The sequence below is a fragment of the Nelumbo nucifera genome, chromosome 5, assembly GCF_055504915.1.
Source record: "Nelumbo nucifera cultivar China Antique chromosome 5, China Antique-T2T, whole genome shotgun sequence".
Lineage (NCBI taxonomy): Eukaryota > Viridiplantae > Streptophyta > Magnoliopsida > Proteales > Nelumbonaceae > Nelumbo > Nelumbo nucifera.
The window spans coordinates 11,112,142-11,130,886 of record NC_142653.1 but is presented as its reverse complement, the minus strand read 5'-3'; the positions used below and the strand labels follow the sequence as shown (position 1 = coordinate 11,130,886).

At 41.8% G+C, this 18,745-nt stretch overlaps 1 protein-coding gene across 1 annotated transcript in view; it reads right to left on the bottom strand.

The window, feature by feature from the left end:
• LOC104606353 (protein DCL homolog, chloroplastic-like) overlaps positions 1-18,745 on the bottom strand; it is a 29,357-nt gene that overhangs the window by 3,293 nt on the left and 7,319 nt on the right. Inside the window, exon 2 of the mRNA XM_010271499.3 lies at positions 8,122-8,236. Within this exon, the coding sequence (XP_010269801.1) occupies positions 8,122-8,236 (115 nt within the window). The remainder of the gene's footprint in view (positions 1-8,121; positions 8,237-18,745) is intronic.

The window sequence follows — 18,745 nt, the reverse complement described above, 5'->3', positions numbered from 1 at the left end:
TTCCTTGGACAACCTTTAGGAATATATTTAAGGTCCACAATCTCAAAATAAAGTTGAACTGTACCTGTTATCTCCCTGATGTAGGATGCAAAAGAAATCCTACAAATATTTCAGCACATAGTGGGCAAATAAGCACTAGAGAACCTCTTAAAAATGATTTGGATAAGTCATTGACAAGAGAGTGAAAGGATTAGAACTGGAGAAAAAAGTGAACTTTGGTGGGGAAAAAAGTAGCCTAATTCCTCTGGGGAATGTGGAGTACATTGAGGAATTGACTGAGATCTTTGCATGTCAAGTAGGTTTTCTGCCTATCAAATACCCGGCCCCCCCCTCTGGGTGCCAAATGCACTTCAACTCTGATTTGAGAACCAGTTTTGGAGCAGCTGGAGAAGAAGCTGGCTTCCTGGAAGGCTAAATATCTTTCTCTTGGAGGTAGGATCACGCTTTTGAAAAGTTCTTTATCCAATGATCCAATCTTCCTTCCTTCTACCTCTCTTTGTTTCCCATGCCGGGGAAAGTGGCCCAAAAAATTGAAAAGCTGCAGAGGGATTTCTTATGGAAGGGCTGGAATAAGGAGGAGGAGGAGGAGGAATTGCTGCAAAATATGGTTCGGATAGAGGAGATTGGATCATAGTTGTCAAGGTGACTAGGCGAGGCTAGGCGCCCAGGCACCTAGGCGGTGGAATCTATAAATATAAAATCTATAGATTTCAGCCATATAATCATATTCATATATATTAATGATAGGTTCGGCTGTTAAAAACTGAAGTGAGAAGTGAGAACAATGACTGAATCAGTGAAGGGAGGAGAGGAGTATAGGGCGGAGCCCCTATTTTTTCAAAAAAAAAAAAAAGCAAAAAAAAAAAATGATGAATGAGTGGAGAAAGGGACCGAGGAGTATAGGGCTGGAGCCCCAGTTTTTTCGAAAAAAAATGAAAAAATGTCTGAGCTGAGAAGAGAGAACTCAGGACTGATTCGACTGAAATCTGGAAAAGAGAAAGAAGAAGAAGAAGAAGAAGAAGAAGAAGAAGAAGAAGAAGAAGATTAGAAGAACTTACCTGCTGGAGCTGAGGTGCGATGGAGTTGGGCTGGGGCTTGAAGCCTTCGGTTCTCCTCCTCTCCAATCGAACCAAAAAAAAACCCTTATGACATAAAGAAAAAAAAGGCTGTGTACTTGGTCTTAATACTAAAATGATATCATGTAACCAGATTTATTTTAAAAGAATAAAACATCCAATAAAATATCAAAACAATAAATTTAAAAAATATATATATCAAAACAATAAATTAAAAAAAAATATAGTTTTTTAGATGAATGTAGGCGCCCGCCTTGTATGTAGGTGCCCACCTAGGCACCTAGGCGCCCGCTTAAGTCTCGGGGCAGGCGCCTAATATGCAAAACTTGTGGCGTTTGGGCGAGGCAACCATGAAAAAACGCCTAGTCGCCAAGGCGACACCTAGGCGCCCCTACTTCATTGCCCACCTTAGGCTGTTCAATCTGGAAAAAAAAGTAATGGACATTCTCCCAAGTTTCTGTAGAGCGCTGAGTCCTAAGTTGGGTAATGGATCTCAGAGCTCTTCCTTCAGTTGTTTCAAATGGCAGAAGATCAGGAAGTGCTGGTGGCAGATTGCTTGAGCTGATTGGGAGGTCTGTTGTGTGGAACCTGCCTTTCGGAGGAATTTCAGGATTGGGAGATTAATAGTCTAGCTAATTTTCTTGAATTCATTTCAGTTCAGGAACTGTACCTAAACAGAGAAGATAGTTGGAGTTGGGACTGGGCTGCAGATGGAATGTTTTCGGTTAAATCTTTTGCTCTCAAGTTGACTGAGAGCAACTGTGGGGTGATTCCAGCTGCCCATGATTTGGAATCCCTTCTCCCCATCCAAAGTGAATGCTCTGGTGTGGGCAGCTGCTCTAAATAAATGCTTAACAAAATCAAACCTGTCTAGAAGAGGGATGCAGATTGATGACCAGAACTGTGTACTGTGTGGGCAGGCTTTGGAGGACACTAATCACCTGTTTCTTCATTGCTCCAGTGATTACCACAATCTGTTCAGTATATGGGGGCACTTATCTCTCTGCTTTGGGGGTGAACTTGGTTATGCTCAACTCTGTTTTGGACTGCCTTTGGAGTCGGGAATTACAAGGTCTCTCAAAGTTAGCAAGGCGTATCTGGTTGTCTATTCCAGCAGCTGTGATTACCACAATCTGGGCTGAAAGAAACAGAAGGATCTTGCAAAGGACCTTTAAAGAATTAAATGAGCTAGTGTCTTTGTCCTTTTGGGAAGCTGACGTGCTGGATTTCAGCAGCTAAGTCCATGAGCAGAATCTCACAGCTCTGCTGAGGTCTAGAAGTCTGTGGGAGTTGTAATTTATTAGTGGTGTTTATGGCTGGGCCCTGCTAAGATTGTTTTCTTGGGGGTCTGTTGTAATTTGTGACCATTGGCAAGAGGATCTCTAAAAGGGAGCTAAGGAGACTTCAATGGGGAATGTCAGATCGAAAAACAACAAGGTCTAGGGCGGTCAAGGGAAAATCAGCAAGAAGAGCTCAATGAAATTATTAAGTTGGAATGTTAGAGGGTTGGGAGGACAACTAAAAAGAAGTCTGGTAAAGGAAACTCTGAGAAGAGAAAAACCAGATATAGTCATCCTTCAAGAAACAAAAAAAGAAGTGGATAGGAAGCTGCTGAGAGCAATTTGGGGAATTCATGGCAAGACATGGGTTTTTCTTCCTGCTTTAGGTGCCTCAGGGGGAATTATCCTAGCTTGGAGTGAAGAGGAGGTTTCGGGTACTGAAATAGACAGAGGAGAGCACTCAATCTCTGTCCTTTTCACTAATAAATCTGATGGTTTTAGTTGGATTTTGACTGGAGTATACGGACCTAATGCACCTCCAAACAGACAAAACTTTTGGAAGAATTGGATGCTCTTCATGAGTTTGACGAAATCCCTTGGGTTCTAGGAGGTGATTTTAACGTAACAAGGTTTCCTCAAGAAAATTCCAACAGAAGATCAACAACCAGAAGCATGAGAGGACTCTCCAGTTTTATCTTGAGGCACAACCTTTGCGACCTTCCTCTCCATAATGGTCAGTTCACTTGGTCAAACCTTCAAGAGAATCCAATAAGCTGCAGATTAGATAGGTTTCTGGTTTCCGCAGACTGGGCAGAAAAATTTCCAAATCTCCTCCAAGAAATTAGACCTCGCTGCACTTCAGACCACTGGCCTCTAGTTTTGAGAACAGACCGGGTTTTGAAAGGTAAACATCCATTCAGACTGGAGAAGATGTGGACCCATCATAAAGATTTCCTGAAAAATGTAGCTTTATGGTGGAAGGAATGCAAAGTAGAAGGCTGGGCAGGGTACAGATTGCTGCAAAAGCTGAAATTCCTAAAAAGAAAACTGAAGTCCTGGAGGAGAGAAGAGTTCAAATCATTCACAGAAGAAAAAAGTGCCATCCTCGTGGAGCTGGAAGAGTTAGATAAGAAAGAGCAATTAGGAGATCTGGACGGAGAAGGAAGAAGCAAGAGAGATACTCTAAGGAGTTCGTGGGAAAAGGTAATCCGAAAAGAAGAAATCTTTTGGAGGCAAAGGTCAAGGGTCAGATGGTTAAAGGAAGGAGACAACAATACAAAATTCTTCCACAGCTATGCATCGGGTAGGCACAGAAAGAATCACATCTCAAAAATTAAGGTGGACCAGAGGGAAGTGGAAGAAGCAGAAGAGATCACTGAGACCTTTCTAAACCATTTCAAATCTCTTTACTCCAAGGAAAAGGCTAGGAGTTTTAATTTAAGAAACTGGGAAGGGCCGACTCTAGCAGAAGACAAGAGAATTTGGCTTGAAAGGGAATTTGAAGAGCAAGAAATAAGAGAAGCGGTCTTTGATATGGATGGAGATAGAGCACCTGGGCCCGATGGTTTCCCCATCTTCTTCTTCCAGATCTGTTGGGAAGTAGTAAGAGAGGATATTTTGGAGGTCTTTAAAGAATTCCACTCCACGGGGGTGGTCAACAAAGGAGTTAATTCCACTTTTATATGCCTCATTCCAAAGAAAATTGATGTCTTGGAAGTAAAAGACTACAGGCCAATAAGTCTTGAAGGGAGTGTGTACAAAATAATGGCAAAGGTGTTGGCAAAAAGACTCAGAGAGGTTCTAAAAGAGTTGGTTTCCCAAAATCAGTTTGCTTTTGTGAGAGGAAGACAAATTGTAGACAGCATCCTAATTGCAACTGAAGTTGTAGAAGACAGAAGGAAGAGTGGAAGGAAGGGCCTTCTAGCGAAACTAGACATTGAAAAAACTTACGATAAAGTTGATTGGGATTGCCTGCTCCAGATTATATATTTGAAGGGCTTCGGTACAAAATGGCTGCAGTGGATGAAAGGCTGTATTAGTTCTACCTGGTTCTCGATCATGATCAATGGAGAGCCTAAAGGTTATTTTAAAGCCAGCAGGGGTCTACAACAGGGATGCCCCCTCTCTCCGTTCCTCTTTACAATGGTAATGGATGTTTTCAGCCAGCTTTTGGAGAAAGCTAAAAACCTTAATTTAATCAAAGGTTTTGAGGTAGGAAGAGATGCCATAAATGTCTCCCATCTCCTCTTTGCCGATGATGTCATCTTATTCCTAGAAGCCAATCCAGAGAACATCTCAAATGTGAAAAAGTGCTTCAGTGTTTTGAATTAGTATCGGGGCTGAAGGTAAATTACACAAAGAGTAGCCTAGCAGCAATAAACCAAATTGAAGGGTCCCTGATGGAAAATTTCAAGGAAATTCTGAATTGTAGAGTGGAAAATCTCCCTCTTTCCTATTTGGGCATGCCACTAGGAGGGAATTAAAAAAATTCAAGCTTTTGGGAGCCTGTGGTGGAAAAGTGCGAAAAGAAGTTAGCTACTTGGAAAAGCTGCTACCTATCAAAAGGGGGTAGAATTACACTTATTAAGGCCTCCCTTGCAAACATGCCTGTCTATTTCCTATCAGTATTTCAGATCCCTGCAAAAGTCAGATCACAGATTGAAAAAATCCAAAGAGATTTCTTTTGGGAAGGCAGAGGTGTAAAAAAAAGGGGCACCTAGTAAATTGGAATCAGGTCTGTAAACCAAAAGAGGCTGGAGGATTAGGAATCAGGCATCTAAAAGAGAAAAACATTGCCCTTCTTGGAAAATGGCTGTGGAGATTCCCCACGGAATCAAATTCTCTTTGGGCAACTATTATCACCAGCAAGTACGGGTTAAATGTAAACGGTTGGGATTGCAATCTCCGCTCAAACCGATCATCTTTCTCAAATCCCTGGAAAGGTATTTCTGCTATTCACAACCTCTTTATTTCTTTCATTAGATACAAGGTGGGTAACAGTACTAGAATAAAATTCTGGACTGATTTGTGGTGGAGCAACTCCACATTAGCAGATCTGTATCCCAGGCTCTATAACCTTACTCTAAATAAGGGCGCAACCATCTCCCAGTGCCTTCCCCTTGCCAGCAATGAAAGAAACCTAAACTTGAACCTCAGAAGACCCTTAAGGGATCTGGAGATCAGTGAGCTAACTGAACTCCTTCTTTCTCTCAGTGAAGCCTACATCTCCCCAAATTCCCAAGATTCCTGAGTCTGGAAACCCCACCCTGTAGGTGAGTTCTCGTCCAAGTCTTTCTTCAAAGCTCTGGTTGCAGGTACCCGGGACAGCGACTTTCCTTACAAGAAGATCCGGTGCAAGTTTATACCCTCAAGAGTGAATTTCTTTGTTTGGGAGGCTTGCCTGCAGCGAGTGAACACTTGTGAGTTACTGCAGAAGAAAAATCTTGGAAGGCTTTATATCTCCCCTCACGCCTGTACCCTTTGCCTACATGAAGGAGAGACAACAGACCATCTCTTCATACATTGCCAGGTAGCAAGCAGCATCTGGAACTTCTTTCTTCATTTAGTTGGCTTCAGTTGGGCGGCTCCTAATCATCTTCAGGACCTGATTTCTCAGTGGCAAGGAAGAGGTCTGAGCAAGAGAGGTAAGACCTATTGGCTGATAATACTGCATGCTGTTCTTTGGGGAATTTGGGAGGAAAGAAACAATCGGCTGTTTGAAAATAGGTCAAAATCTAAGGATGAGCTGATCAACCACATCACTCACAACTGCAACTTGTGGACCTCTAGTTCAGAGGAGTTCACGGGAGTTAGTTTCAACGATCTCAGCAGAAACGTATATAACTTCCTGGTTTCCTCCCCTCCTACCCCACCCCCTCCCAGAGCTCCCTCAGTTAGAAGGGTAGGATTCTGGACTCTTAGCTTTGATGGAAGTGCTTATGGTAACCCTGGAGCGGCTGGCATAGGAGGAATTCTAAGAGATGAGAATGGGCACACCTGCTGGGCTTATAGTGGTCCGGTTGGGATAGCCGACTCCACAAAGGCAGAAGTGTTAGCAGCTCTAACAGGGATTCGCCTAGTCAGCAAACTGGGCATTCAAAGGTTCTCCATTGAAGGTGACTCAGCCAACACTATAAGATGATTGGATCAACAGGAAGCTGGACCTTGGAGACTTAGTCACTTCCTATCAGAGGCAAGGGACCTCCTGGCTCATACAAATGTTTCTCTAACCTGGATCCCAAGGGAGCTAAATGCAATTGCAGATGGTCTAGCAAAATTAGGAGTTATTCTAGAGTCATTGTACTGTGATTCCTGTCCTCCTGTGTAGTTCTCAGGGGTCCGGACCCTCTTTTGTACTTGTACACCCTCTTGTGTACCTCTCCTTTCATTAATAAAATTAGTTAACTTTATTCAAAAAAAAAAATTACCTTTCTTCCAAAAAAAGGTGAACTTTGATATATAATACTTTAAAAATGGAGAAAACCATTTGCTGGTACAACTTTTAGTAGTACAAAGTTGAATCTGAAATAGAATATATGAACAAAAGGTGTAACTCTGAGAAACTTAATGCTACCTTTCACAGCACAGCGATAGAGAAACAAGAAAGAGAACAAATTAAGTGAAAAATAAGATATTTTCTTAATGTATTATGAACAACAACTGCAAGTAAGAGATAGAAGAAGAATAAGAACAACAGAAGAAATTAGAGAGAAATAAGAACAACTTCAACAAAATTTTATTTCAATATTCATCTCAATGGGTCTACTACAGCTGTGGGTCTTTTATAGACTCAGACATTAAAATTAGGCCAGTTATTTCAAGAAATCCAATTCTATTCCAAAATAACTAAAGACTTGTTACCTAATTTAACGAATTCAAAGAAAATTTCTGTTTCGTTTCCATGATTCCATCTATTCATTGGGATTAGCTAAATGGAGAATGTATTTTGATACTGTATCTCTGATTTTCCAAGGCTCCTAAAATATTGGCAATGAAAAAAGATAACAGAATTTTTAGGCCACAACATCAGCAATACATCAGAAAGCATCTTCCTAGCCATCAAAATGATGCATTATCAGAACCAATTAGCTGGCAAAGTTGTGAATTAAACTTTGAATGGAGTAGCATGGGGAATCCTGGGAGGTCTGGCATTGGGGGAGTTTTTAGAGGTGGCAATGAAGCAACTATAGCACTCTATTCAGGACCTGCTGAGAAAGGAGAGTCTCTAAGGGCACCAACTGACAGCCTTACACCAAGGACTAAATCTTGAAATTCTTTAAATTTGAGTAATGTCTTGGTGAAAGGCGATTAACATATCACTGCGGATTGCTTACCGTTGGACAAACCAGGACGTTGGAAGTATAAACATGCTATCAGAGAAATTAGAAAGCTGACAAGGCAGCTGAAATTAAAGTTCAATGGGTACCAAGGGAGGCAAACAGATTAGCAGATACTTTAGCAAAGTAAGGGGTGAACAAAGCTGAACTGTTTTGGGGTGTGACAAATAGGGATTCAATTGTATCAAATCTGGTAATGTGAAAGGATGTATTAGGATTGGTAAACGGAGCTATCAAGATAGTAGGAGTTTAGGACTATACACTTGTACATATTAACATCCTTTATTTAATAATATAAACTGAGAAGTTACATAAGAAAAAGTAGTGAATTACTAGTTAAATACATCTTTCAGTATAAATTCTAGATTTCTATAATTGACAATTAAGTTAATCATGTAGAAAAGAGGTATAGAATTAATGAGGACATACTGTTATGTAATCTATTCCGCATCCTATCTTTTTTTCATAATCTGGATGATGTGGAAGTAATCTGTCCAAAATTGTTTTCTCATGCTCAGGACTCAGTCGATCACCACTTCTGTATCTGCAACAAACAGTTGAACATATACATTTAGAAACACAAATAACAAATTTGACAGCTAAGTTCACAACTTCCAAACTAAAACCACCTGAAACTAGGCTAGTAGCAGCTATGAGTAATAGAAGATAGAAACAATTCATTTCAGTTTTACAACAGGATATGAAGACAAATTATGCAAGTAGTTTCATTCTATGTACAAAAGTTGCTTGTTCCTGGGAAAAGTCAAAAGAATAAACAAAAAAGTTGACCATATTTCCATCCACTAGAAAATAAATTCAAAGTTGACTTAAATTTACCAAATTAAGTATGATAATTCAGGATGTTAGGCAGAAAAGAAGTAACTTTCATTATTTGTGTCAGTGTTATTTATTCCACAACCACTTCTATGGTTTTCTTAGTTATTAATTCCTCGGTAAATTGGCATATTGAATCTTTGTTCTTCTTTCCTTCTTGCTTTGGACTTTTCCTTTTGATTGGTTGTTGGTATGTTTCCCATCACCTAACAAGTGTGCTATGATCCATTTGGCACACGTTGGTAGTATGGGATGCTAATGTGAGGTATCCACATCGGAAGTATGGAATGCTGTTGTGGGGTATATATGTGCTTGGGTTCCCTCCCTCTAACAGCTAGCTTTTAGGGGTGAGTTCTCCAAGGCATGTATCTATTGTTAGGAGCCTAGAACCAGAAGCCAAGCCAATAATACAACAAGTATATTCTAGAAGGAAAAAGAAGGGGAGCCACGTCAGAAAATTCAGTTGCAACAGAGGTGTAACTACTGAGTCTTGATCTTGAACTTGATCTTGATGTAATACTCTGTACAGTATAAAAGGTCAAGAGGAAATAAGGAGGGAAAAAATCATTCGAACAAAATTGGCTGAAAGTAGGTGACAAAAATCTGGCTTTTTCACAGGATGGCAAATGCTAGAAGAAGGGTGAATCAAATAGAAAGATTGGAGCTTGATTGCCAGGTGGGTGACACTTGGACTGATTTGAAAAACATAGCAACCCAATACTTTTCCAATCTGTTCAAGGAGAGGTGGAAGAGGAGATCCCTCCCTATTGACTTGGAGTTGAAGAGGATTTCAGAGGCCCAACAAAGAGATCTAGAAACCCCTTTCACCGAGGAATAGGTGTGGCATGTGATAAAAAACTTGGAAATGGACAAATCCCCAGGGCAAGATGAGCTCACAAACATCTTCTATAAAAAGTGCTGGGAGGTGATCAAGGTGGATCTGATGAAGGTGTTTCAGGATTTCCACTCTAATGCTGCCCTTGAAAGAAGTCTAAATGCTACCTTCAGACCAATAAGTCTGCTAAACAGCTTCTACAAGATTATTGCCAAGGTCTTAACAGAGAGAATGAAGAAGGTCCTGAGTTCAATGATTGCAAAAAATCAGTTTGCTTTTGTGTCGGGCAAACAAATGTTAGATAGTGTTTTGGTGGAGAACGAACCGATTGATTCAAGGCAGAGCCGCAGAGGGAAGGAAAACCTGGGCTGATCTGTAAACTGGAGTTGGAAATGGCCTATGATCATATTAACTGGAGATGCTTGGACTTTGTCTTGGATAGAATGAATTTTGGGCAAAGATGGAGGAGCTGGATAAAAGTTTGTACTTCTTCTCCTAAATTCTCAGTCCTAGTAAATGGACAATCGGTTGGCTTCTTCAAGAGCTCTAGAGGTCTCCGGCAAGGCGACCCCCTCTCTCCTCTCCTCTTCATCTATGTAATGGAGTTATTAACAGCCTTTGTGAATAGGATGGGAAGTGAAGGTATGTGGCAAGGCTTTGAAACCACTCCGGGGGGAGAAAAAGTCCAATTGCTACAATTTTCTGATGATTCACTCTGTTTCATTGATGCTGATAGAAATCAGTTGGAAGTGCTTTTTGGGGTCCTTTGCTGGTTTGAGATAGTTACAGGGCTGAAAGTCAATTGGGCTAAAAGCAGATTGATTCCTGTGGGAAAAGTAGAGAATATAGATGACTTAGCTGAAATTTTGGCCTGTCAAGTTGGTTTCCTACCAACCATCCATCTGGGGCTCCCTCTGGAAGCTAGATGTATTTCTACAGCAATATGGGAACCGGTAATGGAGAGGTCAGAAAAGAAGTTGGCTTCCTGGAAGTCAAAATATCTTTCCTTAGGAAGCAGAATTACTCTGTTAAAAAGCTCCTTATCAAGTCTGCCATCCTACTTCCTGCCCCTATTCTCAATGCCTAGGAAAGTGGCTCAAAAAGTGGAAAAGCTGCAAAGAGATTTCTTGTGGAGAGGATGGGAAGAAGAGAAGAAGATTCACTTGGTTAGCTGGGATCAAGTTTGTGCTCCTAAACAAAAGGGAGGCCTTGGGGTCAGGAAAATGAGAGACTTTAATAAGGCTCTCCTGGGGAAATGGATCTAGAGATTTGGCAAAGAGAGAGGTAGCTGGTGGAGAAGCTTGATTGCAGCCAAATACAACACTGATAGGGGTGACTGGGCGACAACCACTTTTGTTACCTCATTGGGATGCTCTATCTGGAAGAAAATCATGGAGATTTTCCCTCTGATTAGGAGGGGCCTTTCAGTGAAATTGGGAAATGGTCAAAGGGTAAGTTTCTGGAAAGATATTTGGTGCAGCAACTTGCCTTTAGCCGAGTTATTCCCTCAGCTTTATCAGATTGCAGAGAATCAAGAGGCCATGGTGGCTAACTGCTGTGAGTTTCGAGACAATTTACAGATGTGGTGCCCTTCTTTCAGGAGACATTTTCAGGACTGGGAAATATAATTGGTTTCTAATCTATTGGAGTTGTTGTCTAACCATAACCTGGATTTACTGGAGGACACGTGAAGCTGGAGTTGGAGTAGTGGTAGAGTTTTCTCTGTGAGTTATTCTGCTAGAAAGTTAGTTATTGGCCCTCAAGCTGACTTTCCTGCAGAGAAAGTCTGGAACGAGGTTGTCCCTTCAAAGATAAATGCTCTACTCTGGGCTGTGGCTTTAGACAAATGTCTCAACAAAAAGAATCTGGTAAGGAGAGGAATCCAGCTCCAGAACCTGCATTGTGTGCTCTGCAATCAAGTGGAAGAGGAGAACAACCACCTTTTTCTGCACTGCTCTGTATCTTATGCAATCTGGAGCCATTTCTTGTCTCTTTGGCAGCTCCACTGGGTCATGCCAGCGACTATGTGTGATCTTTTGTGGTGTTGGGAGCTTAAGGGACAGTCCAAGATCACAAAGAGTGTTGGGTCTTCCATCCCAGCTGTGGTTTTAAGCACTATTTGGGCCGAAAGGAACAACAGAATTTTCCAAAACAAATATAATGAAGTGGATCAACTTATCTCCTATACGTTTGGAAACTAATATCTTGGACTGCTGCTGTGGAAGGTCTTCAACCAAGGGCTTTAGGAGCCCAACTGCTGACTGGGGAGATCTAACTTTCTTTGTACTCTTGGTTTTGGGCTTCAGTGGAAAGGCCCTTTGTAATTTGTATGTTGTTCTTTCATCAATAAAAGTTACCTTACCTTTTTCAAAAAATCTCTCTCTCTCTCTCTCATCTTTCTCAAGAGGCAGCACCCCCTCGAAGTGGTGCCTACCAACTGGTATCAGAGCTGGAAAGCCAAGATGCCAAGCACCAGATCGGAAACTGTGGGAGATCGTATGGATCGAGTGGAGGTTGGAATGCAAAATATGTCCAGCGACCTCCAGGAGCTAAAAACGACCCTAGCAGTGGTCATTCTCCAACTGGAAAAGGGAGCCTCTGCAAGCAACAAGAAAGAGGAAGAAGGAACAGGCGGAGATAATGGCAGAAGCGGCATGTCCAGAACAGGAAGAGGAAGACTGGTTATCTCCCAACTGGATTTTCCCACCTTCAGTGACAACGACCCTATGCCATGGATCTTCAGGGCCGAGAGGTACTTCGAATTCCACAAGACACCTAGTCATCAGAGAGTCCTGATCGCATCCTTCCACTTGGAAGGAGAAGCCATTTTATGGTTTCAATGGTTCCGTCGATCTCATCCCCAAGTATCCTGGGCAGATTTTACGGAAGCTCTCTGTATACACTTCGGACCAACATGGTTCGAAAACTATGATGAGTCCCTATCCAAGTTGAGGCAGATAGGCTCGGTGCGAGAGTATTAGCTAGAATTTGATGAATTAGCTACGAGGGTACACGGATGGCCAGAAACGGCTCTCTTGGGCTGTTTTATCGTAGGGCTTAAGGAAGAAATACGGGTTGAAGTTAAAGCCATACAACTGGCGTCCATGCTAGTTGCGGTTGATCTGGCTCGACTACAAGAGAAATTAAACCGACTTAAAAGAATGGGAATATTCCCAAGAATTGAACCCATCTGGGCAGAACCCGTGCAGTTCAAGACGGACCTAGCTTCAGCTCCACTGCTCAAGAACCCACCCCGGATCGAGTTTAGACAAGGTAAGAACACCAGCCAGACCCTAACCCCATATAAGAGGTTGACATGGGCTAAGATGAAAGCCCATAGGGACCGAGGTCTATGTTACAATTGTGATGAGAAGTTCGGACCCGGTCACTGTTGTAAAACCCAACAAAGCTACTTGTTGCACGTCGATGAAGGTGAGGAGGAGCAAGACAAATCTGATAACCCAAGACCTGAAGGGGAGGAATGGGTAGAGGTGTAAAACGGGTTGTGCTGGACCGGCACGGCACGGCCCGCGCAAAGTGCAGGCCAGGCCGGGCCTCCCTCCCCTGGGATATTTTGGGGGGTCGGTGTTATGGACCCAGGCGTAGGATCTCGTCACGGGTCGGTCCACGGGGAGAACCTCTAGCTTCCCCTTGCCCCTCCCTTTGCGTGTTGACCCTATCGTGGCGACCTAAGGGGTGATTTGTCCAAGAGATCACCCTAACTCTCCTTTACTCTTCTCTTTGACTAAAATTTTGGATGCCTTTATTCAATAATAGTGGCTCCTTAAATAGGAGATTACAAGAGTCCTGCTCTTAGGGAGACTCCTTGCTGAATAGGGAGACCTCCAACTCTACCTTGATAAGATAAGACTGATAAGATAAGATAAGTCTCTCTTAATCCTAATCTAATAAGAAAAGATAATCTCTCTTAATCCTAATCTAATAAGATAAGTCTCGCTTAATCCTAATCTAATAAGATAAGATAATCTAATCTACCAACTTAATAAGATAAGAATAACAAGATAGTCTAATCTAATCTACTGAATGGATAAGACTGTTGCTGCTGAATTGGATAGGATGAGAACACCGGATCATTGCTGCTGCTCCCAATACGCGTCCACATCAATCGGCCCGACACGACCCATGGCCCAAGCCCACGCGGGCCCGGGCCGGGCTGGTCCGTGGGTCGAGCCTTGGGCGAGGCCAGGCCATGGATTGGGCCAAAGTTATTTATTTAAAAAATTGAAAAAAAAAACTTAAAATTTTAATTTTATATGAATTTTGATGTATACAATTGCTTATATTTAAATAAAATAGTATAATCAAATTAAAAAAAATGTTTATTTTATTAATATATTATATATAAATATATAAATATTATATATATATTATATAAATATATATAATATATATGGGCCGTGCCACGGGTCAAGCCAAGCCAACTTGCAGGGCCACGGGCGGCATGGCACGACAGTGGGCCGTTCCGGCCCAGCAGCTAACCTGAAACCCCAAGCCCAGCACGGCCATCGGCCCATACAAGCATGCCGGGCCGCGGCACGGCCCCTGGACCATCGGGCCAGGCCGGCTCAAAATCATGTTGAGTCGCGGGTGGCACGACCCGATTTACACCTCTAGGAATGGAAGAACCCCATGAGCCCAACAAATCTTGAAATATCACTACAAGCCTTACATGGGCATTCCACACCCCAAACCATGAGAGTTGAAGGGGTATTAATGGGCCGACCTGTCTCCATGCTAGTAGACAGTGGCAATGCCTTGAACTTCATCACCATAAGCCTCACCAAACAGTTGGGCCTACAAGCCCATTACGTCTCCCCTTTTGACATGTATGTGGCAGATGGGAACCGCATCAAGTGCGAAGGAATTTGCAAGGAAGTAGCCATCCAAATTCAGGATTATATAGTAAGAGTTGATTTGCACCCATTAGAATTCAGCGCGGTAGACATTGTGTTGGGAGTACAGTAGCTGAAACAGCTGGGCCCAGTCATATGTGATTGGCAACACATGACAATGGATTTTGCCCTAGAGGATAAAATTTATCATTTACAAGGGGTTCAACCAACACCCCTCCAACAGCAGAGCCTGAGAACAACCACAAAGGAGGTGTAGTCAAGGCCAGAATCACATCATTCTATGAATGGGCTTAGAGCCCACCGGGCTGGTGTTACAATCACCCCAAACCGAAAGCTTACTCGAGGAGAAGCAGACACAACTCTAGAAAATATTAGCAGAATTTAAGGATGGTTTCCAGGAACCACAGGCCTTACCACCTCATTGCCTACATGATCATCACATTCCACTGGTACCAAGGCAGCCCCAACAAACATAAGGCCCTATTGCTACTCCCCATCTCAAAAAACTAAGATTGAGAAGCAAATTCAGGAGCTAATTCAAAAGAAATTTATTAGGCCGAGTTCCAACCCTTGAGCCCCAATTCTTCTCGTCAAAAAAAAGGGACGGAGCATGGAGATTTTGTATTGATTATCAGGCCCTCAACAAAATAATGGTAAGGGACTGTTTTCCCACACCAATCATTGAAGAATTGCTAGATGAACTACAATCCGCGGCTATCTTCGAGCGAGGTATCATCAAGTGAGAATGCATGCACATGACATTCACAAAACGGCTTTCCGTAGACACGATGGCCATTATGAATTTCTATTAATGTCGTTTGGACTCACAAACGCCCCTCGACATTTCAAGCTCTCATGAACGAGGTATTTCACTCGTACCTCCGCCACTTTATATTAGTTTTTTTTATGATATCTTAATATACAATTTAGATTGAAAATCACATATGGAACATCTTACAACCACTCTAGCTATCCTGAGACATCAATGACTCTATGCGAAAATGTCTAAGTGTGAATTTAGTAAAACCCAAATTCAATATCTGGGCCATATAGTCAGCCGTGGAACTGTTAGGGCAGACCTAACCAAGGTTGAATGCATCCAACAATGGCCTCAACCCACTTCAATCAAGGGGCTGAGAGGTTTTCTAGGCCTCAGGATATTACCGGCGATTCATAAAAGATTATGGGCTTCTTGCTGCTCCGCTAACCCAACTATTAGAAGTAAATCTGACTTCTAAATCTGATAAGATACTTGATTAAAGAAGTAAAAAAGTGAGAAAGGAAGAAGAAAACAGCAGAATAGAAGAAGGGGATGGAGAAGAAGAAGAGGGTTCGATTATTACCTCTCTCCCCTCACTAATCCTTTTATTAATCTTCACTAATGTGGTTAATTACAAAGCAGCCCTTGAGTGGGGCGTCCAGCTAAGCATAAACTTTTTTTTATCAGAAACGATAGCTTTCATTAGAGATATATTAAACTGAAATAGAGAAGTCAACCCTTATTAGAAAAGGTTGATCCAATAAACATCAAACATTACAGCATTGCCCAGTAAAGTCTCTCCCTTACAGTCCCTTGTTTTGCTAGGACGTCAGCAAAACCATTTGCTGATCTCCTTACCCACTTGAAATAAACACTCACCTCCCTTGTTATGCTAAGTATTTCCCTTACTAGATGTCTATATTTCCAAATTCCCAGCTGCCCTGATTGCACCCACCCAATTACCAATTTGGAGTCTCCCTCTATTTCAATCTGCTGTAGCCCCAATTGTTTGGCCAGTTTTACACCTTGATGTAGTGCCAAGATTTCCGCTCTTAAGGAATCTCCAACTTCTACTGGACCTGAACACAGACCCATTATCTTGCCTTCATTATCTCTGAAAACACCCCCTATACCAGATGGGCCCGGATTACCTATAGAGCTTCCATCAAAGTTCAGTTTTACCCTTTGTTGTGTCAATGGGGACCAAACTTCCTGTATCATAGCTTTGGAAGTAGTAATAGATGCCACAATACTAGGGCTGTTCACGGGTCGAGTTGGGTCGGTTTATTGATGTTTTTCCAACCGACCCAACCTGGTCGGGTTGCCTAAAGATGAAACCGAAACCAACCCTGTACCAAGCAAAACCGACCGGGTCGGTTTGAGTCAGTTTGGGTCAGTTTTGTGATATTCAAAGTATATCTTGGCCTTAAAGATCCAATATCAAGAAAAGAGGTAATTGAAGTTCAAATCAACGCCAATACCAAGAAAAAAGAGTCAAAGAGAGTTAGAGAAAGAAGAATAAAATTTGGAAATTGGAAGAAGACTTACTAATTTAAGAAAAAAATGACACCTATTTGTCATTGCCTATTTGGTGTAAAAGACCTTAGAAAGTAGAGATCCTTTATTTAAACCTTTCCAAAAAATGCAGGAAGCTATCAAGCTAATATTTCTAAAGGAGTAAAGGTGTAGGGAATAGGACTAGGGATTCCTTGCCTTGCAATGCTTGCCATTAATGGCATTCCTAAAGAGAAGACTAGGAACTAAGTTAGGTTGTAACTAGGATAGAGACAACCTAGTTAAGTAATAAGTAATAAGGTAGTAATAAGTAACCGAAACCGAGCCGAACCGTCGGTTTACCAATTTTTACAACTCGAAACCGACTAGTGGTGAAGAAAAACCGGCCGACTCGGGTTGGTCAATTTGGTCGGTTTGGGTCTTGTTATGAACAGCCCTACACAATACCCCAACTTCTATAAATGTCTTCAGCTGAGAAATCCTTAAAATAACTTAAAAGAAGTTAATAGGGCCATTAGCATACAAAATAAATAGCCTACTATTGAAACATAAAATAGACACTAGGGCCCATTATGCCCAATCTCTCTACACTCCCCCTCAAGCTGAGCATAGATGTCAATCATGCCCAGCTTGCTTATATAGTGTGTCAACTTCCCTTTTGAAACACCTTTGATCAAGACATCAGCCAACTGCTCTTTTTAAGAAATAATTGGCAACCAAACCTCTCCTGAAGCAACTCTTTCCCGTATAAAATGTCTATCAACCTCTATGTGCTTAGTTCTATCATGTTGAACAAGATTATGTGCAATGTTGATAGCATCCTGGTTGTCACAGTAGAGCATCATTGGCTTTTCATAGTCAACACCCAACTCTTCCGGAAGAGATCTCAGCCACAGTAATTCCGACACTCCATGTGCCATTGCCCTGTATTCTGCTTCAACTGAGGATCTGACTACTACAGACTATTTCTTACTCCTCCATGAGACAATGTTCCCTGCCACTAAAGCACAATATCCCAAGGTGGATCTCCTATCATCAATACATCCAACCTAATCAGCATCAATTATGCTTCCAACTTCGTGTGTCCATGTTTGGCAAACAGAATACCTTTCCCTGGAGTGCTTTTCAAATAACACAAAACTCTTTCTGCAGCAGCTAAATGTGTGTCTCTGGGACAATGCATAAACTAACTAATAACACTCACTGCATAGGAAATATCTGGCCGAGTCATGCAGAGATATAACAACTTCCCAAACAGTCTATGAAACACTCCCCTATTAGGCAACAATTCACCATCAGTAGCAGAAAGCTTATGATTGGGATCTATAGGGGTGGAAGCTAGTTTAGCACTAAGTTTACCAGTCTCTACAAGGAGGTCAAGAACATACTTGCGTTGAGAAATGAAAATACCATCCTTGGATCTAACAACTTCAATTCCCAAGAAATATCTGAGATCCCCCAAATCCTTGATTTCAAATTCAAATTTAAGAAATCTTTTGAGCTTAATCACTTCCTAGGTGTCATTACCCGTGACCACAATGTCATCAACATAAACAATAAGAAAAGTCACCAAAGAGTTACTTCTTTTCAGAAACAAAGTATGGTCAAATTGGGTTTGTGTGTAACCAAAGGATACAAGAACAGCTCTAAATCTCTCAAACCAGGCTGGAGGAGACTATTTAAAATCATAAATAGATTTCTGCAGTTTACATACCTTCCCTTGCATTTCCTTTCCATACACCCCTAGAGGCAAAGACATGTAGACCTCTTCATGGAGGTCTCCATTCAAAAAGGCATTTTTAATATCAACCTGGTGAAGGGGCCAATCAAAAGTAGCAGGTGGAGACAACAAAACTCGAACTATCTTGGCTACAGGGGCAAAGGTCTCAAGGTAGTCAATACCATACATTTGAGTGTAGCCTTTAGCAACCAATCGAGCCTTAAACCTCTCAATAGTGCCATTAAAATGGTACTTAATGGTGAACACCCATTTACAGCCCACTAGTTCCTTCCCTTCAGGCAAATTCACAATATCCCAAGTATGGTTCTTATGCAAAGCATCAAGTTCAGTCATCATAGCATCCCTCCATTCAGGTTTGGACAGGGCTTCTGGTATAGACCTGGGAATCACATGGGTAGAAATAGAGGCAAGAAAAGAGTAATAGGTAGGGGATAGAAAGTTATAGGACAGGTGTTTAGAGATACAATGTGTTGTACACTTCCGCTTGCCTTTTT